Genomic DNA, 27,558 nt, shown 5'->3' on the forward strand with positions numbered 1-27,558 from the left:
CTATTTACCTTGCGGTTCCCAGCAATGCCTATTATAGTGCCCTCCAAAGAGTAGGCACTCAATAAATGTGCCTACTGACAAAGGCAAAATGACATTAGTCATCTCCTGGCTATAACCTTGTAAAGGAAATGTGAGTCCCTCTCACCCCACATAATATAAAGCTGCCTGTGGCCACTAATGGATGAAAAGTTTTTGTCAGCTACGTTTCAGGTGTTTCTCTAGTAATTTCCTGGTCTCAAGTCCTCATTTTCAAGCAGAACTTTTTAAAAAGGTGGCATGACAACAACACATTTTCCTTAAATTTTATGTTACCCTTTAGGATTTCCAAGGGTTCAAAAAACTTCTCTGTGGAAATAAGAAGAGCTCCTTCAGTACTTTATACTGGATTACATAAGGATTTCTATTTTCACGGACTTAAGACATTTCTAACAGTCTACCTAAAGCCAAATCCCCACTATGTAGAGTAAGCATGTGATAAGAAAATGCCTTCCTGCCCTCTTCTTCCACAGGAAGATAATTTGTTGGTCTACATGGATAACTGGCTTTAGTATCAGAAAACTAGGGTTTAAGTCTACCTCTGTTTCACATTATGTAATTTTGGGCAAATTATTTAATTTCTTTGAAGTTCAGTTTCCTTAATAATAATGTCTAACATGAAAAGCTTGTTGCAAGGATTAAACATAAGGCACATGAGAGAACATCTCCAGTAGCTCAGCTATGATAGTAACTCTGTAAACAGAATTGGTGTCTGAAGTTGTACGTGCTTAATCATTTTTGGGGCTTTGCACACACCTCTAGTTCATCTTAAATCAACCTGGCAAACTCTCATTCTTCCTTCAGGGCTCCACTCAAGCTACACGCTCTAAAGTTTTCCTTAATTCCTCCTGGTAGACGTAGGCATTCCTGCCATTTTAGAATCATGTTCATCTCAAATGCTAATTGTTTGCATAAATGATTCCTATTGCTCTCTGAGCTCCTGGGTGGCAGAAACTGTGTCTTCTTACCTGTCCAGCTCTGGTTTATTGTACATCACTGTCCCCTAGTATGCACTATAGGAATATCTGGTGACTGAATGAACATCACACAGGGGAATATGCCTCAATCTGGATAAAAATGTTTATAAATTTTACAGTAAGATACCAAAATTCAGCAATATGTAGGCAGAATACATGTACCATAGGAATTCCAACCCAAATGAGGAGATTTTCTTTTGATGGCAAATCTTGGTAAAATGGCCAAGTTGTCTTTTCCTTGCTTTATTTTGGTGTCTGAAAGGAAGATTGAGGGATGGAAAGAAAGGGAGCAACAGAATGACCACAAATCAGACGTAACAGACTAATGTCTGTTACGTCTGACATAAATTTATGTCCTGGGTGCCAGCATAATGCATGACATAAATAATATTTTTGAATGAATAGACTGTGGTTTACTTTATTATTTATTTGTTTGTTTTTAAAGATTCATTTATTTATTTGCGAGAGAGAGGGAGCACAAGAGTGAGTGGGGGGAGGGGCAGAGGGAGAGGGAGAGAATCCTCAAGCAGACTTCCCGTTGCTCATGGAGCCAGATGTGGAGCTGGATCCCAGGACCCTGAGATCATGACCTGAGCCAAACTCAAGAGTTGGCTGCTTAACCGACTGAGCCATCCAGGTGCCCCTTCAGTCTACTTTATTCAGAAGAACTGAAAGTTTAGAGGGAACTGTCTGGTTATTTAGACTCCACTGTATATTCTATTTTTCTGAAATTCAGTTTGTTGAATCTACATTTCTGCCATCACAAGCCTTTATCAGTGGTATATAAGTGGGTGCTTATTTTCTGCAAGCACTAATTTCTCTAGACCACTTCAGTAGCTACCAATAAGTCCCTTCTCATTTTCACACATATTATGTATCATTGGCAGCAACGGAACCATTGGAGTCCAGAGCAATAAGCAATCTTCTGATGATTGATACTTTTATACCACCCTGCTATTAATTGAAGGAACTTCCATTGACTGGCCACTGAGAGAGTGTCTGTGCATAAGAGGTGAATTGAAGCAAAGGGGCTGGTTCACCGTTGGGTCCTTTCTATGCCACTGGGCAGTGTAGTAATCTTCATTTGACCTATTTCCTATTTGCACAGACTTTTTTCTAGTCCTGCTTTTCTTCGGTTCTCAAGACAATATATATGTAAACTTTTATTTGTATGTTATATATTTGATCATACATAAATATATTAGTATATTGTATATGCATATATAACATAATAATATGTATAAATGTCAAAGTTTCCTCTTCTTATAAGGACACCAGTCAGATTTGACTGAGGCTCACCGCCATTGTCTCCTTTTTACTTAATTACTTCTTTAAAGATCCTATCTCTAAATACAGTCACATTCTGAGGTACTGGTTCAAAATCTTGAAAGAAATAATTTGATTAATTTGGGTCATTAGTTTTTACCTAAGACATATATGGGTTATACTTGGTTCAAATTCCGATCCCTGACTGGTACCTGTGATTGAGTGTGGTGGTTGGGGAGGATTAGTGTGGGGTCACATAACATAAAAGAAAGTGTGGACATTTTGGCCCACTCTTTATTACAAGAATTATGGGAAGAGAGTCGCAATGAACTATGACCGGCAGAGCCTTTTAAGACTCAGTGTTTTTATAGGTTCTGTTCAGAGCTGTTTTCAACCTTTGCCTTTACTATCAGAAATGCGATCACTTTATTCCATTTCTATGAGGATGACTCACATGCCTCGCATTCCTATACTACCCCTTCTCTACCACTATCACCACATCTGATCATGGATTATGGAAAAGGCTTCACTGAGGTTTGTTATAGCTTTCTAGAAGCACTGCCATTAGAACTAAACACAGAATTCCACTTAAAATTCTTTATGATAGGAGTTATGCGGGTAGGAGAGTATTTTCCATTTTGTTTCTAATACTCCCCTTGATTATGCCTGCCTGTTTGGGCCACTGCAGCACATCAGCGTAATGTCCTCAGAAAATCATCTATTCTGATAGTAGTCTCAAGAAACCATTTGGAATAAAGACAGTTAGATGAGTTCACCTGTGTGGACCAGTTGAATAAGTAATAAGAGCATGGCCCAGCTTCCTATCCAAATAATGTTGAATACTTTTCTCTAATGCATTACCTTAAGCTTGCTCATTTGAGCCTCATGCCATTTTTCTGCCAATCTATAGCCTCTGGAGATTTTCCTATAGTTTATGCACATTGACTTGGCATTTCACTACTCTTTTTTGTAAAAGCTTAGTATGATTTGCTCACTTGGAGATTTTTGTATGCTGTTTCTCCAATTATTTATACCAAATGTAAAATAAGAATTGTCATGAAATGGATCTATAGAAATTTTTTTATGCATTTCAGAGAAGTGTCCTTTTATCTTTTTATTTTCCTTTGTCACTACTAAATCAGGTTTTTATTCAGACAAAGTAGATAAGTAATTTTAAATGTAGCACTTTACAAAAGTCTTTATGAATATTTTAACTGTATTATACCTGTTAGTGGCCTTTTATTTAAAAAAAAAAGCATTTGTATTTTCTCAAAGAGCCCTCAAGATATCCAATTTATGGCTATGCTAGTTTCTAGAGAAGCTGTGAGAGAATATGAGAACCTTGAGGGCAAAGGGCTGGCCCTTCTTCAGCTTTCATCACCAGTACCTCTCACCTTGTACATTAGGAGAGCTCGGCAAGTATGTGTTCCCCTGAAGTTGTACTGTGCCTCTTAGCAGCATCTCACATTCTCTTCTGTAGCCCAAGATTTTCCATCGATATGGAGTTCATTAGCTCATTTAGTATGAAAGAGAGGTTCACCAAGTACATCTTACACTACTCTTAGCACTGCCAAAATCAGAACCCTTTTGGCAAGAACTTATTCCTCCAGCAAACGGATATTTATAACTTGAAACTCGGTGTATAAAAGCCCTTCTATTTCCAATCATCATCCCCAAACTCTCAGCTAAAAAGAAAAAGAATACATATGAAATCAGAAGTATGGAACACAGGAAGGAGGGAAACATATTCATGTTGAATATCTTTGACATAATCACCATCTCATTTCATCTAACAGAGAAATGCATCCTTGAGCATTATTTTTCTGACTTTACTGATGAAGCTGAAGTTGGGGCTTAGAAATTAAGTCATTTGTTGAGAATCAAATAGTTACTTGGAATCAAAGATGAAATTGAAACTCAGGTCAATCTGACTGTGTCTTTGTATGTATCGTCTGATATCGAAGCCTGAAAATAACACAAGCTTGACGGGGTCTGACAAAATGGATGTGCAATAAGTATGTGTTGAATGAAAGTATAAATGAGTAATTGCCTCTAACGTTTATACTACTTCTGCACATTCTACCACCTTTGTGCAAAGGGTTGTTCTGGATTGCAACATCAGAGCAGTCAGAATCAGCATACTGTTTACTTTTAGGACAGGACAATCATGTTACAAAACAAAAATAATGATAAGAGCTAGAGGCAGGGCACAAGGCTGGAATCAAATGTATGCAATTAAGGATCTGGAAAGAACAAAAGCAGCCACTAAGAAAAAAAAAAAAAAATCAGGAAGATTTTAACTGTCCAAGGGTAGGAGCCCCAGATAGTAGAGTTTGAACTTTAAGAGCAAACACCAAAGCACAACCTCAACAGGTCAAGGCATGAGAGACGAATGTCTAGCAGGTAAAGATATACCTGCAGTTCTCCAGTCCCTGAACTCATCCCCTCTATGTTGACTTGATCAGTATCTGGGTACCCAGTTCTTTTACTTTCTAATAGAATTTTATATCCTGAATGTCAGCTGACCATGATTCCAAAAGGGTGAGTTCTGTTTAGCATTTAGGGTTTGTTGAAGTAATCTGTTTCTGTCAAACTCTTTCCTTTTGGCACTTGACAAATATTGGTTAGGTATTTGGAATAAAAATACAGACTTAATGATATTGGCTAGGTACCTGGAAAATTTGAAGTGATTTATATCTAACTGATCTTATGATTATTCCATAAAAATTATTGTCCTTGCTTTCAAATTGCTTACAATCTAATGATGGACTCCAATTTAAGTAGTATACTTTATGTTAAGTGAGGTCACTTTTCACAGTTTTACAAATTCTTCATAAAATTAATTTACCTGAATTCAGTGTTCTAACTTTAACCAGTCCATTGTAATTAATGATTATACTCAAATGAACATTTATGTGCATACTGATGTAGGTTCTTTTTTTTTTAATTTTATTTATTTGAGAGAGAGAGAGAGAACAAGCAGACAGAGGGGGAGAGGAAGAGGGAGAAAGAGACTCACTGCTGAGTAGGGAGCCTGATGCAGGACTCGATCCCAGGACCCTGGAATCATGACCTGAGCTGAAGGTGGGCGCTTAACCGACTGAGCCACCCAGGCGCCCCTACTGATGTAGGTTCTAACTGAAATGAAGAAATCTGTCTTCAGAAAGCTGTTCATAACTAAAAGAGGAAGGAAGAAAGGAAGGAAGGAGGGGAAGAAGGGAGGGAAAAAAACTTAGATTATAGGTTTTTAGACCATAAGTTTTTAGACCATTGTTATCTGCATGGCTATACAGTGCATTAAAAAGGTTGAGTCTGTTGTGCTCACTTTCATTTAGCGATTTTGAAGCACTTTCTATATGAGTGTTATCATCTCCATTTACATACAAAGAAAATGTGATGAATAATGCACACACATCAATTAGCCTTGAGAAATCTCTCAACACATTTGAGCTCCAGTTATTTCAACAGTCCAAATACTGCAGGGAAAAAACCCTCAAAAGTACAGTGTTGTTACCGCTATCATTTGTTTATCAGACACAGAAAGTATTTTATATACTATAGAGACAACTGACTCCTTTTTCTAAACCTTTCCTTTCTAATTGAAAAAAAGAAACAAGTTAGGAAATCTGAATTCTGTTTTGATATTTATAAATGATAGTTAAAATTCAGTATAATTAGAACTATAAGAATGTGTGGTTTGATAAGCCCATAACACTATACGGGAGAACAGGGAAATATTGGGAGAACATTGAGCACAGCACATTTCCACGAATACAGAGACCAGGAGTTTTAAACCAAACCCTCTAATTACTTTTTCTGTATGATCCTGGGTGAAGCGATTTATCTCTCTAGGTCTCTATCATAATCCAAGAAAAGATAGTATGTAGTTAGATATAATCCAAGAGAAAAGATAGTTTCACCATGGTAGTGCAGAGGTCAGAATTAGCTTCAGGTTCATTTTCATTTGTTACATTTACTTTTTTGTTGATAACATCACTTGAAGTAAATCTTTATCATTCCTAACTTCTGGTTAGCAGACCCACTACTTGACATAATAGCTTAAAAGCAGCCTTAGCACATTCCCTGTGAGAAATTTAAGGTCATATATGAGCAGAGAGAATACTTCTTTCTTGACGGTTGCTTTATGCTTCTCTTCCCATCCCCGCCCTTCCCTTCCCTCATCTCCTCTCCAGCTCCTCCTCTTCTTTTTCTTTCCCTGCACCTCTTTCTGTCTCTATCTTATCTTTATCTCGGTCATCTCTATTTCTAGCTATCTTTTTTTCTCTCCTGACAGGCTTTTTCTGTTGCTCTCCTACATGCCTCAACATAGCTAAACAATGCCCTGACTTTGTATGTCTATTCAAGCCAAAAGTCACTAAGAGATTTCTGTGTCGTAATTAAAAAAATCTAAGTCTGAGAACCTGACTAACAAGTTGCAACCAATTTATTGGATGCCCCATGGCTAGGTTTTCACTGCTGGTCTAATAATCTCGGGAAAGGGGGCAGGGGTGGGAGGTACTGCAGCATAAGGGACAATGCACTGCAGGAGCTAAATCTTGTGGGGGAAGAACCTCCTCCTGGAAAACAAACAAACAAACAAACAAATAACAAGCCAAAAACCGGATAATGAACTGGACAGATACTACAAAATGAATTTCCTAACTATGCATTCTGTATTTTACGAAGAATATCAAGAGACTGCTCATTAGGTTCATGGTAGATGATAAAATCTATTTAGAATATCCTGGGCAGCCAATTGGGCATTAGACCATGAAGCCTTAGCTCACTAGGTCGCTAAGGACCTATCTTGTTTTCATTCAAGGACACAATTTTCATTTTTCTTTTATAAATATTTAGAAACACTTTTGCCTCACAATTTAATTCAAAATAGGTAAAAACCTATTATAGAGAATAACTAAAAATTGTTATTTGAATAATTTATTTTACAGAATAAATGTATATATATTCAAATATATATATATACACATACATATTTGAAGCAGGTTGACTGAGAGATGGAAATTCTATACATTTCTAATGGTTTTGTGGCTTGTCTTCATAATGGAATATGAACTTTGTTCTTTTGCTTGCTGTTTCCTGTGGCAAAACAAAGTAAACAAAATGCTGGAAGCATTTATTAAGGAAATTATAGGTACTGTATTTTTAGATTTCTGAATTTTCTGACATTGATCAAATCATTGACTACTCAAATAACTTTTCAGAACGAATAAAAGTACTTTGTAATAGTTCATAATTGTCTTTTAAATTGCTGATTTTCATAAGCAGTGTTTGGCAGTAGAACATTTGACTTATATTTCTCTTTCTGTTATAATGATAGGAGTTCTAGTTACCATTTGTCTTTTTTTTTTTAAAGATTTTATTTATTTATTTGAGAGAGAGAGAATGAGAGACAGAGAGCACGAGAGGGAGGAGGGTCAGAGGGAGAAGCAGACTCCCTGCTGAGCAGGGAGCCGGATGTGGGACTCGATCCCGGGACTCCAGGATCATGACCTGAGCCGAAGGCAGTCGCTTAACCAACTGAGCCACCCAGGCGCCCTAGTTACCATTTGTCTTAACCATGGATATTTATCACATAAGAATTTTCCAGTTGCAAATGGTAGAAAACTCCACTCAAATCAGTTTAAGCAAAAAGAGAAATTTAATGGCTCAGATCACTAAATAAAACAAGGAGTGCTGATGTTAACATGGCTGGATTTAGAGCTTCAAAATAGGTCCCCAGGACCTGTGCTTTCTCCATTTGGCTTGCTAAACAAATCTGGTTCACTATTATGCTAATTACCAGTTATCTGAACTGTCAAATATCTGTTTTAAATTCTTATTAAATGGAGAGGTATTCTAAATAATTTTTGGGCACTGTATCAGTCAGAGTTATACCAGAAAAATAGAACCAGCAAGATCATAAATGTGCATAGATTTCTTGTGAAGATTGATATGTGGTTGTGGGAGCTAGCTAATTAGATGAAAATGCTTAGGGCAGGCAGTCTTAGAAAGGGCAGGCTGAAAGTCTTGGACAAAGCTGATGGTGGTGTCCTCAGGTGGAATTTCTTCTTCCTCATGGAGACTTTGGTTCTGCTCTTAAACTAACTGGGTAGAATAAACCCACCCAGATTATGGAAAATAATCTCCTTTATTAAAGTTAGCTGACTGTATATGTTATTCACATATACAAGATATCTTCCCGGTAACACCTAGGTCCGCATTAAGTTGAATCACTAGAGACTAGGTCTTGTTAAATAGACATGTAAAGCTGAATATCATAGGCACTGCTATTAGAAGAAAAAAAACAGGGAGATTAAACAGCAAACAGTAACAAGAAAATTCTAACACCGGTGTGATTCAAATAATCTTTTCTCTGAAAACTTAATTGGCCTCCATGTAAGAAATGACTAAGATTGGGACAAGATTACCATTATTGAATAGCCTACTGTTTTTAATTCTTTGACTATGACACTAACAAGAGCTTGTTAAAAGACCTGCTTCTTTCAATTAACAATCAGTAGAGCTACCCTACCAACCTTTCCTGAGTATTCATAAATTGTAAAGTACATTTATCTTCAACGATCTTGCTCCCTATTCCCTCCAGAGGCACAGGCTACAAGCTTTAAAATTCCGTGTTGTATTCCAAGAACCTTCAACATAGTAGATGCTGACTTAATATTTCTGAAAAGAAAGAATGGATAGGGAAGGGAAGGGAGGACTAGATACATACGTACTTTCAATATTTTGCTATTACTAATAATGTTACAGTGATAACTTAGTGCCTTCATTGTCTCTTATTTGTGAAGATGTCTCTTCAAGATTAATTTCTGGAATAGAGATTGCTGGATCAAAGGACAAATGTATATTTAACTTTTTTTTTTAGATACTGCCCAAATTTGCACCAAATAGGAATTAGAGATTTCAGCAAGCTCCCAGGTGATTATTGTGTTTAGTAAAGCTTAAGAATAACTATTTTAGAATATGAGTATTTACCCTTTTAAGTATTAACTCTCTTGTCAAAAAAAAAAAAAAAGTGCATCAGTAGTACTCTAGGTAATACACTATTTCCTGGCATACCTGCCAGTTTCCACAGCCCTACACAGTGGTTGTTGATGGAACCCCTGAAGCTCATCCCGGTCAAGAAACCCTGGTTTAGGAGCATCTCACAATTATAAAAATATTTGTTTTTCTAACTCAGTGAGGACAGTTGATTCCCTTCACGAGCTTCACTTGTCTTCTGCAGTCTTACCTACACTTAGCCTAAGCTTGATCCTGCATTTCTGCTTAAAACTAAACCAAGAAATTTGGATAACATCACTTATGAAGAAGTTATTGATTTACAGAACTTTTGCCTTATTTTTTTCTAGGTACATCTTACCTTCACAGCTAGGAAAGTGAACATCAAACAAAGAAATCTTTATCTTTTTACAGCGTTATTTGATCTGTATAACCATATGATTTTATCATCATTGCAATATTATTGCACAGTCTATTCCAAGAGCAAACTGAGATGTGTGCACAAGTATAAACAATAACTAATATACAAGAAAACTGTGCTGTAAAGTTTCATTTTTCTACATGCTGTTTTCCCCCCATATAGTAAGAATTTAAAATAGAAGTTGACAGTTCAGCTAACTGGTAATTAGCATAGCAATGGACCAGATTTGTTCAGCAGTCCACAACTTCATGGATACTTACCTTAGTCACTTCTGAGACAGCTATGTGTGTTATTTCAGCTCAGAAAAGTGCCTTCATAAAACAATAGGACTTCCTTAAGTGCAGAAATTAGGTTATACATCTCTGTATATCTCAAAGAGCAACTTTTTGACATCCAATATATTACTGCAAATATTTTACTGTTCCGCATGAATCAAGTATATTGCGCATGAAGGCACCTGGGTGGCTCAGTCGTTAGCGTCTGCCTTCGGCTCAGGTCATGATCCCACGGTCCTGGGATCGAGCCCCGCATCGGGCTCCCTGCTCGGCGGGAAGCCTGCTTCTCCCTCTCCCACTCCCCCTGCTTGTGTTCCCTCTCGCGCTGAGTCTCGCTCTGTCAAATAAATAAATAAAATCTTTAAATAAAAAAGTATATTGAGCATGAGACTTTGAATATTGACATCCTGCAAACTGACCCCTGAAGGACTCCTAAGATAGCATTGCCCTTGGTCATGAAGTTAATATGTCTAGACTGTAAAATCCATTCTTCATATTAAACAGAATAATACCCTGAGATCTTATAAGACAGGTAGACTTAGACTTTCTGAGGGAAATCTGAAGTCACAATATATTCAAGAAATGTATTTTATGAAAGTTATTATACTAGAAGGTTACTCTCTATTCATCCTTGTCCCCAATCAATTAATTATCAAGTCCTATTGACTAAGATCCAAAAATATTTCTGAACTCTCTTTTCCATCTTCAGCCCCTGTACTAATGCATAACTACCAAACTAGTATCTCCTTATCTAATCCTAGTACTTTCAAACCATCCTACTCATAGGTGGCAAATACTCTTAAAATTCTTGTGGATTATATTAAATATCCTACTTTAAAGTAAACAAAGAAGCAATCTTTTGCTGGATACTAGATATAGGCAGTCTGACTCTATTAGGAAAACAGCCCAGTGTTGCTATAATCTGGTATATGTACTTAAGTAGAAAGGAATGCTGAGGACACACCATTAAAAATGAAAATTGGCCAGGCACCAGAAAACCAAATCCTACCATGAACCCATCACTAATCCCTACAAATTCTCCAAAAGGAACTATATGCGAAAAGACAGTGTAATCAAACTGAGGCAAAGCGATAATTTATTATTAGCTAATGATTTGGGTTAAAAGTAGAATTCCAGTGAGCTGTGCTGGATAATGTGGAAAATTTATTTATTTTCCTAAGCTAGAATGGCCTTATCCCTATTTCCCCCTTTAACCCAATTTCAAGTCTGAGTTTTAGATTTTATTATCCAACATGAGGAAGTCAGTTCAGAGCCTTTGTGAGTGTGTGTTTGGGGTGGCTGGGGTGAGGAAGAGAGAGAAGGAGAGAGAAGGAAGGAGGGAAGGAAGGAAGGAAAAGAAAGAAAAAAAAGAAAATGAATGAAGGGGCAGACACATGACTAGGTCCTGAGCATGCAATACTGAATAAAGCAGATATGTCCTTTGTCCTCTTGGAGGTTATAGTCTAATTAGTAAACAGATCTTAAACATATTGTGTGTGTGTGTGTGTGTGTTGTATCTTTTATGCATGTAAAATAAAGAAGAGCATTGTAAAAAATATGGAATGACATGAGATTGTATCAGATAGACCTACTGATATTAGAAAGTTAGGAAACGGTTTTTTCAGAGGAATTGATATTTAGGTTGAAATCTAAAGTCAAGATTGAGATACCATGGCAGAAGTTATTTTCCAGACTGGGGGACAGGATATGTGAAGTGCAGAATGGAAAAAAAAAGACATGACTTGTTTAAGGAACTGAAACATGGTCAAAGTATTAGAAATATAGGAGGAGGGCCGCCTGGGGGGCTCAGACGTTAAGCGTCTGCCTTCGGCTCAGGTGATGATTCTGGAGTCCCGGAATCGAGTCCCACATCGGGCTCCCTGCTCTGCGGGAAGCCTGCTTCTCCCTCTCCCACTCCCCCTGCTTGTGTTCCCTCTCTTGCTGTGTCTCGCTCTGTCAAATAAATAAATAAAATCTTTTAAAAAAAAGAAATATAGAAGGATACCACTAGATGGCCAAGGTATTAGAAGTGGGGAAGTATACCAGTAGATGAAGCTGGAGAGATAGGCAGAGACTAGGTCATGCTCACCGTTGTTGGTAATGTTAAGAATATGAGGTTTTATTCTGACTGCTATTAGTAGCTATAAGAGGGTTTTATAATACATAAACCACTTTTCATTTTAATAAGATCCCTTTGGTAACCATGAGGAGCGTGGGTTAAAAGGAATAAGAAGCAGGGATGAGATATAAGTCCCCAGGCAAGAGATGATGGTGACCTGGTTTAGAAAAGAGAAACAGAGAAGGAAATAAATATAGGATTTGAGATATATTTTGAAGCTAGAAGTGGCAGGATGTGGTGATGAATTAGATGTAGAAGATAGAAATTATGGAAGATAAATTCCTGGTTTCTGGAATGAGTCATTGGGTAGAAAGTGACACCATTCGCCATTCGCCAAAATGGAGAAAAATGAAGGGATAAATTTCGTTAAGAAAGAACAAGAATTTACTACTAGATATGTTGCATTTAAGATGCCTAAAAGAATTTCAATGTAAATATCGAAAAGGCAACTGTATGTATGAGTTAGAATCTCAGAAGACAGGTTAGAATATAAAAGTGTTATTGTAATATTAATGAAAATGATGGAAACTTTAAAGACTTTTCTATGACAAAATTTAGGGATTCCACATCTGAACCTGGGAAACTCCAGTTTTGGAATCCTGGGCATGATACAGAAAGAGAAGGTGGAAAAGGTAGCTAAGAAAAAGCAGTCAGTAGGAAGAATACCAAGACAGCGCTAAGAGGAAAAAAAAAAAAAAAAGGAAAAAGGGATTAACTTGGTCTGATGCTATAGGAAGGTCAGTAAAAAGGACTGAGAACGGTTTAGACACATGTAAGTAACTGGCAATCTCTGTAGGTTAAAAAAAAAAGTGGATGGTGGGTTTGGAGGATATATCAGTGTGATATAAAGACGACTGAGGGAAAAAATAAAGTCAGCTTGTATGAAAAATTCTTTGGAGAATGTTGGATGCAAATGAAGCATGGAGAGAAAGGGCTAGAAATGGAGAGTGGTTTGAGGTTAAGAGAAAAGTTTTGTTTCAAGATGATAAATAGTAGATTAAGTTCATATGTTGAAGGTAAGATTTAGTAGAAAAGGAAAGGTTAAAAATGCAGAAAGAAGTGGGAATTATTGAAGATGAGTTTCAGAGGAGATGGGATGAGTATCTGTGTTTGCTTTGTATTGGACTAAAAGATGGGAGGATGCTTCCTTCTGCATTACAAAAGGAGAGGGTGGTGAAGAATTAATGCAGATGCAGATCGGTTTTTAGCTGGAGCTGTAAGAAAACAGAGTTGCTTTTTGAGGTGCTCTCATTTCTCTATCCAGGAAGAGGAAAGATCATCCTCAGAGCATGGAGTAGGGTGGAAGGGAGTGAATTAGAAGGCTGGGGACCATGGCAAAGAAATGAGAAATAAAATTTGAAGGTTGGCTGATGGGCGGAGAATGGGGAGGGTCAGTGGGGACAATGTCTCAATGAACTCAAAGAGTTATTGCAGTGAGAGTACCTGCACAATACAGAAAGAAATACTGCCAGGTGGAAGAATAAGATGCTCTTGTATGTGTGTGTCTGTGTGTGTGGGGGGGTGGGGGCTAATCTCTTTTGGTAGAGGTAAAATTTCTGGTGATGACAAAAAATATACTGTTTATCACGATGGAAATTTGTGGTTGACCTGTACTGGAAGTAAAAGATCAGATGTAGAGAGGAGGTGAAGAAAGCAAGGGAGAAAATTGTGGATCCATTTATCTCATAGATATTGGTTTGGTTGTGGTCAGAAAGCTAGAAAGCTAGGTGCTGACTCTTAAATAAAAATAATGAGATAAAAAAGATCAGAAGGTTGGCAGACGATTCTTTGAGGATGGGTGCTATTTGTGAGACCCTCAAAAAAGCAGGAGATGTTACAAAATAAGAGGAAAATAATAATCTAGAATAATAATGGGGAGGGCACTGATTTTATACCTACCCCTGAGGTTCTTGTTAGGGGCCCACATTTTGAACAGCTGCTGGGAAAGATGACCTCAGGAGGTGCAAAGTTTCAGTGAGTAAAGGTAAAACATTTGAAAGAACATTTAAGAGTATAGTCTTAGAATATCGGGGCATTTGTGATCAAAGAGTTTCAGAGGGCAGATCAGAAGGGTTAGGGTAGGAAGAAAGGAGGTTGTATCAGTGGATAGAAAGTTATGCTGCACTGCATTTCAAGCAGAGAACTGTATAAACAAGGATAACAATGTTGAAAGATTTTGTCTTAGATAAAGATGAGTTTATAAGAGTTCCAATTATGGTCTGAGAATAAGGGCTGCCGGCTAGTGAAAATGTGAAGCCAACTGTGTCATTATCTTTCAGGCAGTTAGATTTGGCAGTTGCAGTTGGAGCCATGGGTAGGAGGAATGAGTGAGTGAACATAAACCACATGGTTCTTTTCTTGGAGAATAGAGGAAGTGATGCAAGTAAGCAAGTCAAGTTGGACCAGCCTTTTTCTACCCTCAGGCACTGACAACACAGAGAGTTGATTAGGTTTTTGTTTTTGTTTTTTTTTTGTTTTTGTTTTTTTTTTCCCCCCCCCCCCCCGACTGTGTCCCAATCTATGTTAAACAGTGATGAAATACCTATGTGACAAAGAGAAAAATAATAATAAAATAAAAATAATATGCAAATCTTTCTATTTCTCTCTCTCTTTTTAAAGATTTATATATTTATTTGTCAGAGAGAGAGAGAGAGAGAGAGAGAAATCACAAGCAGGGGGAGCAGCAGGCAGAGAGAGAAGCAGACTCCCCACTGAGCAAGGAGCCCAATGTGGAACTGGATCCCAGGACCCTGGGATCATGACCTGAGTGGAAGGCAGATACATAACTGACTGAGCCACACAGGCGTCCCTTTCTTTCTTTCTTTCTTTTTTTTTTTTTTTGAGAGAGATAGATTGTGTGCATGCCAGTGGGTTGGGGGTGGGCAGGAGAAAAAAAGGAGAAAGAATCTTAAGCAGGCTCCAAGCCCAGTACGGAGCCGGATGCTGGGCTCGACCTCAGGGCCCTGGATCATGACCTGAACTGAAATCAAGAGTTGGATGCTTAACTGATTGAGCCACCCAGGGCCCCCTCTTTACGTTTTTTTTTTTTTTTAACCACTCCCTTTTTACAACGGTAGGTTTATTAACTGTTGAATTCTGTCTCTCAGAATATGGAAAATGGAAAACAAATGGAAAGTAAAGCCTAAAAGACTAAGATTCATTATTTTTTATTGTTTGGTTAAAATCATAAAAAAAATGAGTTCAAGGCAGTGTTGGGGTCAGGTGCAGATTGAGGTAGGCTGTATTTGATGGACACTGGTGTTGCTTTCATATCTTTACTATTGTAAATAATACTGCAATAAACATATGGGTACATATATCTTTTCAAATTAGTGCTTTCATTTTCTTTGGATAAATACCCAAAAGTGGGATTACTGAATCATATGGCATTTTCATTTTTTTAATTTTTTGAGGAAACTCCATCTTGGTTTCCACAATGGTTGCACCAATTTATTTTCCCACTCACAAGGGTTCCCTTTTCTCCACAGTCTCTCCAACACTTGTTATTTCTTGTCATTTTCACTAACCATTCTAATTGGTGTGAAGTGATATTTCATTGTGGTTTTGATTTGTATTTCCCTGACAATTAGTGATTTTGAGCATCTTTTCATGTGTCCGTTGGCCATCGGGATATCTTCTTTGGAGAAATGTCTAATCAGGTCCTCTGTCCATTTCTTGATCAGACTATTTCTTTTTGGTGTTGCGTGTGTAAGTTCTTTATATATTTTGGATATTAACCCATTATCAGATATGCCATTTGCAAATATCTTCTCCCATTGATTGTTTTATTTGGAGTTAACATTTCAATATAAAATATTTTCTAAAGTGGTATGATTTTGGATTGTCCAATATCTTCAGGACAAGAATTATCTAAATCTTAAAATAGAACATGAAACAAGGTAGTGGTTTCTCGTGGCACTTTAGCTTCTAAGTATAGAAACCCACTGAAGCCAGCTCAAACGTATAAGATTTCCTGAGAAGTAGGAAAATCAAACATGTTCATGCAACTAAGGATGAGAAATAAAGATGGACTCTGTGGGGCCTGACTAATTCTCCACTCAAGGAATACAGGGCTCCTTTCATCCCAGTTTTCTGTCTCTCGGCTCGCCCACTTCTGTGTACATGTTCCAGTATCCCTCCTCTCTCACTGTCCCCATCCCCCTCCCCACCCCAGCTGTTCCTCTTGCCCATGTTAGCACAGCTGCCCACTAGGTAAGCTTCACACTTTGGGGTTTAGAATACTGAGAGAAAGGATCTTGGTGACTCTGCTAAGCCTACAATTTGTTTTCACTTCTATGGCATGCTCCTCGTTGGTCTCATTATCTGTAAACAGGAAGGAGAGGGATGCTATTGGTACCTAAGGCTGCCCCTCTCCGGAACGCTATCTGGGTGGAGCAGGTTTAGGTAAATAAAGATGTTAAATGGGTCAGCCACATTGACTGACGTATCTAATATATGTATACTGCTGGGGGAATCATTAGTGGTAATGTTTCCAGAATATAGAGTAGCCAGCTGAGAGCCAGAGTCTGTATGTCAAGCTTAATTTCTGTGTGTTTATGTATGAACTGAAAACCAAGTTTGAGAGAGATTTTTCAAACAATGAAAGCAAAAACCTCAACAAGTAAAAATCAATAAATAACTGTCTTGAACAGTCTTGGCTAGGCAGAGAAAATAGTTTGTTTATCATCCACATCCCTTAAGTAGCAAGAGCTAATAGAATTTGAATTTAAACCTCTTACTTACTCCAAAGACTCATTACTCTTTCAGATTTACGATTGCATTTTGGAATTGCAATGCTAAATATTTAATATTCCTACTTTAGTTCTGAATGTACTTTAATTACTCTATATAATGTGGAAAATTGCTTTCTTGTTCAGTTTTTGTATACACAATGGAAGAAATAAAGTTGTATTACTATTGATGCTATTTGAATAACACAATTATTTTAAAAAACAAGACTGAAAAATGAAGTTCCTAATGTAATTCTTGTCAAGGAAAATACATACTATTTTCCTAAAATGTAAAGAAATGCAGTTACCTACTTTAACACATGATTAATAAACATGGATGGTTTCTTAGGCCCTAATCAGAACAATGTTTTTTGTTTTTGTTTTTGTTTTTTTAATCTGGTAATATATGGCCCCCTACTTTTATGTCTTGCCCCCTCTCTTCTGCTCCCTAACCCAAATCTTGCTGTGTGACCTCATTTTTCAGCAGTTAAAATGAATAGTAGGTAATTTCATTGTGAGAACTCTGAAAAATTTCTAAATTCCATCATGAAGCTATAACCAAAATGTTAGGAGTAAGAATGTGACACAAAACCAAGGTTGACTATGCAGTTAAAAAGAGACAGACAGGACTCTGATGTGTTTACATTCCCCTCTGTCAGTTTGGACAACGTACAAAACTACAGAAGCATCACTTAAAATGTATATCACTGGCAAAAGTAAGTCTTATTTTTATCAGCTAAAGAAAATAAAATACATGTTTTAAAATGTCAGTACCTGTAACAATTGCTTTGTTTTAAAGTGTAGGGATGATTGGAGCCATAACTCTGTAAGCACAGTGCTCTGTCACTGTCTGTGAGGGCTCTCTTTGAGACTTTTGATTTACGTCAGGCAAGTTTACCAACAACACTCAAAGTTTCTTGCTATCTCCTACTGTATAAAACTTATATATCTATAGTAAAACAAGATTACTCATCTAATTAACAAAGACGTTGATTAAAATCTGTTTCCCACATCTGATGAGATAAGGAAGCCAAAATGATAAACCCCTATACTACAGATGCTGAAGCAGAAGAATAATGAACTGGATGAATAAATGACAATTTGAAAGAAATGTTGCTGTCCTTTATGAACTAATAATTAAATACGTCAGAAATACAGACAGTAGTTGCAATATTGTTTTATTTTAATTTAAATTTTTGTGTCAGTGCCATCAAAAAAAAATAAATGAAGAATAAGAGAAGAGCAAGCTTTATTTATTTTTCATGCTAGAGGATAAAAAAAAATAATTGGTACCACAAGAATGAACAGAGAGAGAAGAAATGTCATTATTGTAATCCTGAGGGAATAGGACATAGGACAGATTTTAGAATGGTCCCTTCTGTCCACCATGAGTTCAACATGGCACTATACTGGGGGCTCTGCTATACTTGAAGCTGCATCAGATACTTGGTTCCTGGTAGGAAAAGATGCTGAAAGGGTAACTAAGAACCTGGAAGTTAAGAGAGTTAAGTGTTCAGAAAATACTGAATAAGATGGAGTAAATGAGACTCCGAACTACCATCTGTGCTCCTTTTTATGGAATTTCTGGGGTAGAACATAGATTTACCTACCCATAGTCTCCAAGCCCAGAGGCAGTAACTAGAAAGTACAAGACTATGGCATTTCAGTTCAAAAGGCATAACATAATATAATTATGAGAAAAATCAAGCAAATTCAACATGAAGATATTCTTTAAAACAACTTGTTTACCCTTCAGAAATTATAACATTGTGAACAAGAAAGGAAGGCTGAAAAACTGTTGAGAATTAAAAGAGCCTAGAGAAAAAAGATGATTAAATGCAACGTATAATGCTGGATTATATTAAATCAGAAAAAAAGGGAAATTTGACTATATAGAACATTATTGGTCAATGGGCATAATTTGAATAAAAACTGTATATTGTATTAGTGTTAAAATTATTGATTTTGATAGGTGTATTGTGGTTATGCAAGAGAAGGTCCTTGCACTTAGGAAATGCAGGCTGGAGTGTTTCGATTAACAGAGTACTAGGCAATGTTTGTAATTTACTGTCACAGAGTACTAGGCAGTACTAAAAATAGCCAGAGGGACAAAAGGTGAATAACTGATGAATCTAAGTGAACGACATAGGTGTTCACTCGACTATTCTTATAACTCTTCTGTAAGTCTGAGATTATTTCAAAACAATGAGTTAAAAACTAAAGGCATGACAAACATTCATGTTATGGCTCTGGTAGTGGCTAATCATGTGGGCTTTGAGCCTATTTCCTCTGTAAAATAAAAATAATCTGCCCCTTCTATCTCAGAGGTGAGGATCAGTGAGATAATGGGGTTCACAAAACATTATTTACTTTTCTAAGATTTGGACAGATATTTTATAGGAAAGAAAAGAGTGATTTTTCAACCCAGCTACACTTATATCACAGATGAAATTTCGTTAGATTTTAGATACAAACTTTAGCTCTTGTTTTCAATTCTAATACAACTATGCCTCAATTAAAGAATGCTCTGAGAATGAAGCTTTTCTCTGTAACAGTAGTAGGAGATTTTAAACTAAGGTTAAACATTACTAAAACAAGGGGAAAAATGCGTATAACATGTGACTGAGGGTACTTGCTGCTTACAGTTTTATGGTATCAGAACTATTATCCTGGTGAACTCTTCCATTTCTTGCATTGCAGTTATAAGTGAACAGAACTCATCATAGTCAGTGTTCTGAAGTTTGAGAAGAGTCAATTTGGTGTAAGGAACATCTTTTATGTCTCCACTGGGCACTAGGTTTTTTTACTATGTGTTGGGAATACAAAGATAATAAATTCTTCTAGTACTTGGTTATTTTTCTTCACATACCCAAAGTCTTCCTGTTCTTTCGATTTTACTCTTCATTAAAACAGGGACTCATTTTGAGGAGTCATATATTTATACTTTTCCCCTCATATTTTGGCTGAAACTACTCAAAGAGTTACCTCAACCAGTTTTATTATGACCTGGAATAAATATGAGAATCTCTTGCATCATTCCTGCAATAGTAGGTCAATATTACTGAAAATCTTAGAAAAATAAATCACATTTTCCTGACCTCTTTCATCATCAGCTGGTTCACTCTTCCTCCAACTTCTCAAGCAACTTCTCAAAATTACTAGTATTTTAACAAATACCAAATTCAACAGCATTTTCTTAATCTATATTATTTTTTATTTTGTGAAGTGATTGACCCAGCCAGCCACTGCGGTCCTTTATTCTGGAACTTTACTCCCTTAGATTTCTCTGAAAGTCTGTGTGATCTCTTTGACCATAGCCTCTGATCTTTATTTGGTTTTCTTTCTCCAACAGCACGCCTCCATGGTTCTGATCTTGGCACACTTTTCTTTTTTTCCCTTTTTGGATTACATGTAATTAAGTCATCTCAAGATGACTTCCAAGAAGTCTCTAACTCCAGACTCATCTTTCCTCTTCAAACCATGTAGTTGGTACAATCACCTGCTTTATATCACTATGCATAGTCTATACATATGACATTATCCATAGTGTGCCCAAGAGCCTCCAACTATCAATACCCAAACCTACCCACACACCAGCATCTCTTCAACTCTGTGGAATGGACCATTCAGAAAAGGATACTAGAAAAGGAGAGGTATTTTTGTATGGGATGAAAAAGAGAGCTTCATCTAACAGGAATAGTGGGTAGTGTTCTACAGTAAGAAATAGGAAAACTAGGTACTCCTTATAGTAATTTAACTTAGGATAGCTATAAACAAATTGATTTAAAGTGAAGACAGATGAGATGCAAGATGGAAGCAGGAAAAGAGAGAGAGCAAGTGCGAGTGAGCGCATAGGGGCCGAAGTTTGAACGTTAAGCATGACAATAAAACATAGCACCATATGTCCTTTTATTTATTCTTTACTAGAATAGAAAAGCTCTTCACCTGAATAGAATGTTACTTGAAAGATAATTTTTAACTTATCGTGATAAATTGGTCTTTCAAGAACATTTAGGGAAATATCTTCTCAGAATAAAACCCGGCTTATACTGTCACAGAACAGTATGCACTAATGTTTAAAAATTAGTCAAAACCTCCTGCAGGAGAAAGAGTTAAATTACAGTTTAAATAATCCTTTTTAGCTTGAAATATACCCCATACTGTTAGATAATACAAGGGTGTTGAGAAAAGTAACTAAAAACTAATTCACCAAGTTTGTAAAATCAAATATTCTATGCTCTAGGTAATCTTAATATTGCTCAGTCACTGTAAATCAGATTATTCTTGAGACTGTATTTAAGTCAAGGTAAGATAGTCTTCTATTTACAAATGTAATTTCGTCTCCTGAGTAGGTAATCTTGTTAAAATATTGTCAGGTTAACTGAAATTGATTTGTGTTTACTAAACATAGTGAAAACTAATCAGATATTAGACACTGAGGTGTTGGAGGTATTTAAACCTTTGATAGACACTGTTAGTGTTTCACGGAAGGATTATTATTTTTTTGTCTCAGAGGTCAACATTGCTTTTTAGATTGTTCCTTCAAGTAGAGGGAAAATGAGGAGAAAAGGCCTGCATTTGCTTTATGAAATTTTGTAATTTGGGAATATTTGGGAGAATTGGGGATTGGTTTTGGGGGGATTATTTATGTTTTATTTCCATTGCTACAAACACCACATTGGCTTTTCCATCTGCTTAATTCCATTCCAGGTTTGCTATTCTCTACCACTCATAGCATCACTGAACTCCACACAATAGCTCTTATAGGAGACAGACATTACTAGGCAATTTGAAAAGCAGGGTGAAGATAAAGCCTGATAGTTCATGTGCCCTGGCCTGGTGACTTGGCTCACTTCTGAAGCTTATACCAAATGGGCTGCGTGCGTTCCTGTGGTGTCTGTGTATCAGTTCTATGAGGCTTAAAGAAACATTTCCCCTGATACAATAATAAACCCACCATAATCATTCGTTTTGGGGAAATTTTACAGTTGTTGGTTAACCTGCTCCCTTATGCCCTGCAATATTCATTAGCAGATTTCTCTGTTTATGAGTGATATTATATGGAAATGGTTATGCGAAGCTAACAGATGTAACCACTGAAATAAATTAGAAGGAAAAGTTCTGTTTTTTACAGATGGTTCTATTGAATAAGCTCCCCCGCCCCCCTCCACTTTAACGTTTAGTTTTCTTTCAACAGAAAACTTTTCTTTACTGACTACGGGAATGTGGCCAAAGTGGAGCGATGTGACATGGATGGGCTGAACAGAACGAGGATAATTGATTCAAAGACAGAGCAGCCAGCTGCACTGGCACTAGACCTAGTCAACAAATTGGTTTACTGGGTAGATCTTTACTTGGACTATGTGGAAGTAGTGGACTATCAAGGAAAAAATAGACATACTATCATTCAAGGCAGACAAGTAAGTACAATTTTGTTAGAAAATGCAGCTAAGGTAATAAAATGAATGGTGTCATACTAGGAAGAAGACCCAAAAATTGAATTGCAATGTTGAAAATTTCTTACGAAGTCAAGCTGCAAAGGGTCATAAAAATTGTGATGTATTTCCTATATGGGAGAATGTTCTTTTCACAGCACATTCCATAATATTGGAGATGCCTCTGACTTCCTCTTTTGCTCTATTAAAAGCAAAGCACACAAAACAGAGCCCAACAAAAATAAAACAAAAACAATAAGCAAAAGCAAAATTGTCACACTAGTAAGAAAGGAATTAGAATAGGACAGATGTTTTGACCTGTTAAAAGTAAAACTTACTAAAAACTAATTTAAATAGTTTATTTATAAGGAGAAAAAAATAGTTTATCTGTAAGGAGCTAGACTATCATCTATCCCGTGTGGCCTTGGAGTTATTGTGCTAACAATAGCAAATGGCTGCTCACAAAAATATTTTTATTATTTTCAAAGGCTGGACTACATGTTGACTTCTGATGCATTCAAGCACTTCCTAGAATGAGAATCCTGTGAAAGTCACTGAGGTCAAGATCTTTCCCATCTGTGTAGTTTTTGCCTTGCTGAATTACAAGGTTTTGCAGATAACACTCAGCAGACACTTAAAGGAGATCTCTAAGTAGAAATAAGCTTATTCACTAGTGTACTTTCTTCAATTGAATTTTACCTCAGTGATTGCACTAATTTCTTGTGAGATTCTTATTCTATGGAGCCGAAATATGTGAATCCCTTTTCTTTCTTTTGCAATCCAAGACAAAAATATTCTGTAATGATCCCTTAAAGTTACCTTTCCTTTCTAATCAGTTTTTAACAATGAAATTCTTTTACCTTCCTTGAAAGACAAACAAATGCACTAATCTGGGAGTAAAAAAAAGTGTCCAATATTAGAGATGAGGCCAGCTATTTCTTTTGTCTTCTGCCTGTCGTAAAAAACTTGATTTCTTTGGAAAGCCTTAGTTATGACTTTTAGAGGATCTAATCTCTAAAATGATTATGATGGGTCTTCTTTTTACCTATACGTAATTAAAATTTTAAACCTTATAAGAAATTCAAATGATTTTCCTCAGGATTACTTTTAAAAAGTTTTCTAATGCCTGGTTTTTAATTATTCATTTTTTTCATTTCTATTTCCTGTGTTTTTTCTGATTCCTTAAACATATGCTTACTCTGTCACTAAGTCATCCAACATAGATACTTTTCTCTAAATATTTGAGCTGTAGGCAGAATGGTCCAGCTACCACTCTAAGCTCCTCCCAGCGGTGTTGGGAGTAGCAGAGCAGGCAACAGTGTACTTATTTCATGGGAAACAGGCTCTTCTGAAGGAAGGAACAGGGACAGTGAATACAATTTCATCTCTACTACGTGGACCTATTTTCTACCCTGCCCGCTGTCCCTTCTGTGGCTGTGTTTTTCTCTTGGGTGTGGATAGGCAGTTATGTGAAGAGCAAAGTAAGTACGCCAGAACCACACACTCCCAGATGAATGGCTCCAAACTTTGGGCAAAACATACATGAGATTAATGGCGATGGAAGAATTGAGTTTACCTGCAATTTTTATAGGAAAAAGTATTGCTCAAGTAAAATTTGGGCTTAGATTTATCTAGAGAATATGATATCAGCTTATGTGGAAATGATATTAGTATATAAACACATGACACCTCCACCCCTTCACTCTATCACATGCACTTGTGCATGCGTGTGGGTACACACACACACACACACACACACACACACACACACACACTGGGGAAAGACCCTTACATTGGAAAACATTATTTGGGCTTTAACATGGAATGATTCTCCTCATTAATTCCTATCTTACATTTCTCAGTTAGTTAAGTGTCTGCTTTTGGCTCAGGTCATGATTAAGGTCCTGGGATGAGCCCCAGTCAGGCTCCTTGCTTAGTGGGAGTCAGTTTTGCCCTCTCCTTCTGCTCCTCCCCTGGCTCGTGCTCACTCGCTCTCTCTTTCTCTCTCTTAAATAAATAAGTAAAATCTTTAAAAAAATAAATTTTTACAGTCAAACCATATATACTTTTTCAAATTCTCTTAACTACAAATCTATATTAAAAGTGCCATATAATGCCAAAGAATTGTGACAGATTTTTTTCAGCGGAATCTCTATAGCAAATCGAATCATAGCCCCACCCTACCCTGACACAGAACCATTTTAAATTAACTATAACAGGAGGAATGCCCAAAAGCATTGTGCTTAGCATGTAGGCATTTGTATGAGAAGATCAATAAACTCATTCTTCCTCTGCTTTACTAGAAGCTTGCAATGTCTGCAAGGTATCCATTCCTCCACTCAATTCCCAGGACCTCTGCTAAGGAGAGTTATGTTGTCCAAGTGTCATTACTTCCAAATCCATTATGAAAAGGCTTTAGAAACATATGTGATTCATGAGTAAAGTCTTTTTTTTTTTTTTTTACAATTATTCCAAATACGTAGTTTCATTGTTTATTGTTTTCCATGCTGGGACAAGTATTTGTCTAAATGAAACCTGTGGCTTAAAAAAATGGGATTTTATATATATATATATATATATATATATATATATATATATATATATATAGAATTTTGTTCTTATAAAATAAATTTTCAAAGGTGTTTTCTCATCAGTCCTTGCACAGCCAGAACTATACATTTTTAGATTTTGTATCTCCTGGCTATATGAACAAGCAGCCCATAAAAACATCTCACATCTTATATAACAGTGCCATAAGCATCTTATTGAATATGCTTGGAAGTTTTGTTCTCACTTGCCTTTGAAAAGTAGCTACTAAACATGTTTTCTTATTGAATCATGAATAAAATTCTCCATACATTTAGAACTGCTTTATCTACTACTGCATAATGTTTTCTTCTCAGAGAAAAAATTTAAATTAGTGAAATGTTTAATTCTTTGAGAGAAAATAAGTGATAATATGTGTGTGACTGCCCTACTATAGGAATTTTCCACAGTAGTAAGCACAATCAGTTTTTCTTTCAAGTTGAAAGCAGCATAATTAAAAATCATAGTTATTTTTGCCCCTCCGTATAGGTCAGACATCTTTATGGCATAACTGTGTTTGAAGACTATTTGTATGCAACCAATTCTGATAACTTCAATATCATAAGGATAAACCGATTTAATGGCACAGATATTCATTCATTCATTAAAATGGAAAATGCTCGAGGCATCCGAATTTATCAAAAAAGAACTCAACCAACAGGTAAGACACAAGACTTCTTCATTGTCTTTATAATGGTGGGTTGAATGGGGATGTGGTCATTGTGCTTTGTATGGAGTTAGAGTGGGTAAGTCATAAATTCTCTGTTTGATAGCAAAAGTATATATGTCTGCTTGAAAAAATGGAATAGCACTTCCAGCACAAGTCTAAATGACAAATTGTTCAGTTCCTAGTGAATTGTTTCTACAACCATAGAATTGAAATGATGGCTAGATTTAGATTCAGGAAAGAACTTTCAATCATGATATATGTAGACAGGAAACCCAGATGCTAAGATGCTAAGGATTCTTTTTTTTTTTTTTTGGTATCATTGTGGGAGACATTTCAAATCAGGTGACTCTCTTACAGAATCTATCCAGTTCTTACTGTAATCATTCCGGTCTCTTAACTTACCCCAATTATTCTTTAATACAAGTTAATTAAAAAAAAATCTTTCAATGAGAAGGCTATAATGTTTCTAAGTATTTCTTAAAAACACAAACCAGTTATTTTTGCATAGCAGGTTAGTGATGCTTGTTCATCAATACAATTTACATTTTTAAAAGCATAACCATTTTATTATTAAAAGAAAATTGCCATGAAAAAAAAAAGAAAATTGCCATGTTATTTGTCACAATTTCAAGTGGTGATCAAAAAGAAATATAATTACAATAGTATGTAAAATCTTACTGACATTATTCCTACCACAGCCTTTTTTTCTTTGACTCATCTTTTTCTCATTGTCTTCGTACAGTACTTTTCCTTTGCTTTTTTCCTTCTCTAACTTCAACCCTCATGAAATGTCCTACTTCTCAATCTCCACGTGTAAACTAGCCTCCTCCTTTTGAAAATTACTAAATTTCTAAATTTAAATTAACTATACTGTCACACCCACACACACACACACTCACACACATTCATTTTGTGGTAGAGTTCTCAAAATGGCAACGGACTCAAAACTGAAAAAAAGAATATATGTCTCAGAACTTCTTAATAAGATAGTTACTGAATCACATTTCTTCTAGGTTAAGTGCTCATATAATGGATTATTTCGAAAGAAATCCTTTCTCTGCTTAATTACCTAACCTGGCATATTTTTACAGTATCTTTTTATATTTGTAAGAAATATGCATTTTTAAAAAGAACAACAAGCATGCATCAAAAAAATCATGTTACTTATTTCGCTTACATGTAAACAGTTTAAATTAATATAAAAGCAGAATTTTTTAAACATATTTTTAGGAGGACTTTAGCAAATTCCTACTTCTTCTTCCATGAGGTTTAAACACTTTTTCCAATTGATTATGGTAATAAATACCTGGGTATAAAGCTTTTTCGTAGGATTCCCTCTTCTTGCACTGCAAACGTTTCAACATACCAATGTACATAATTATCTTGTCTTTGGAGAATTTCAAGTGTGCTGTTTTTTATTTGTTGTAGTCAGAAGCCATGCATGTGAAGTGGATCCATATGGAATGCCAGGGGGATGCTCACACATCTGTCTGCTCAGCAGCAGTTACAAAACACGGACCTGTCGCTGCAGGACGGGCTTCAACCTGGGAAGTGACGGCAGGTCGTGCAAAAGTATGTTGTTAAAATCAAACATTTTGCCAGCATCCACTGCTTCAGGATAGGTTTATTTATTTATTTATATTATTAATTAGCGACATCAATGTCAAGAATAATATAAGACTTCAACAGGTGAAATTTGCCTGCAAAATGTACCAGCCGTTTTTCTCAGTATTCAGGGTTTTTTGTTTTGTTTTGTGATGATGGGAATGAGAAACTGAATCAGGCAACAGAGTCACTAAATTTATGGATCCCCGGGAAACATACTTTAGGATATATTTTTAGGAAGGTCCTTTCCTTAATTCCTTAAAGAAGGCTTTTGGTCTAATGAAACTGAATATTTGGTTGACCATATTTTCTCTCATCTGAACTAAGAAGTAGCTCCTAGTAATAGGTGTGTTGTTTAGTCCAACAGAAATCCATATAAAGTAATGTTTCATCTTATCCAGCATCACTGGGGAGTGAAATT

The 27,558-nt window shown here is 36.3% G+C and overlaps 1 protein-coding gene across 1 annotated transcript in view; it reads left to right on the forward strand.

Annotated features, from left to right (window-relative positions):
* Positions 1–27,558, forward strand: part of LRP1B (LDL receptor related protein 1B) — a 1,894,461-nt gene that overhangs the window by 1,055,086 nt on the left and 811,817 nt on the right. The window contains exons 8-10 of the mRNA XM_073905704.1: positions 22,039–22,261; positions 25,352–25,523; positions 26,961–27,104. Of these exons, the coding sequence (XP_073761805.1) occupies positions 22,039–22,261; positions 25,352–25,523; positions 26,961–27,104 (539 nt within the window). The remainder of the gene's footprint in view (positions 1–22,038; positions 22,262–25,351; positions 25,524–26,960; positions 27,105–27,558) is intronic.

Source organism: Callorhinus ursinus, unplaced genomic scaffold, assembly GCF_003265705.2.
Source record: "Callorhinus ursinus isolate GAN/ISIS: 27379988/994484 unplaced genomic scaffold, GSC_fseal_2.0 scaffold2, whole genome shotgun sequence".
Taxonomy (NCBI): domain Eukaryota; kingdom Metazoa; phylum Chordata; class Mammalia; order Carnivora; family Otariidae; genus Callorhinus; species Callorhinus ursinus.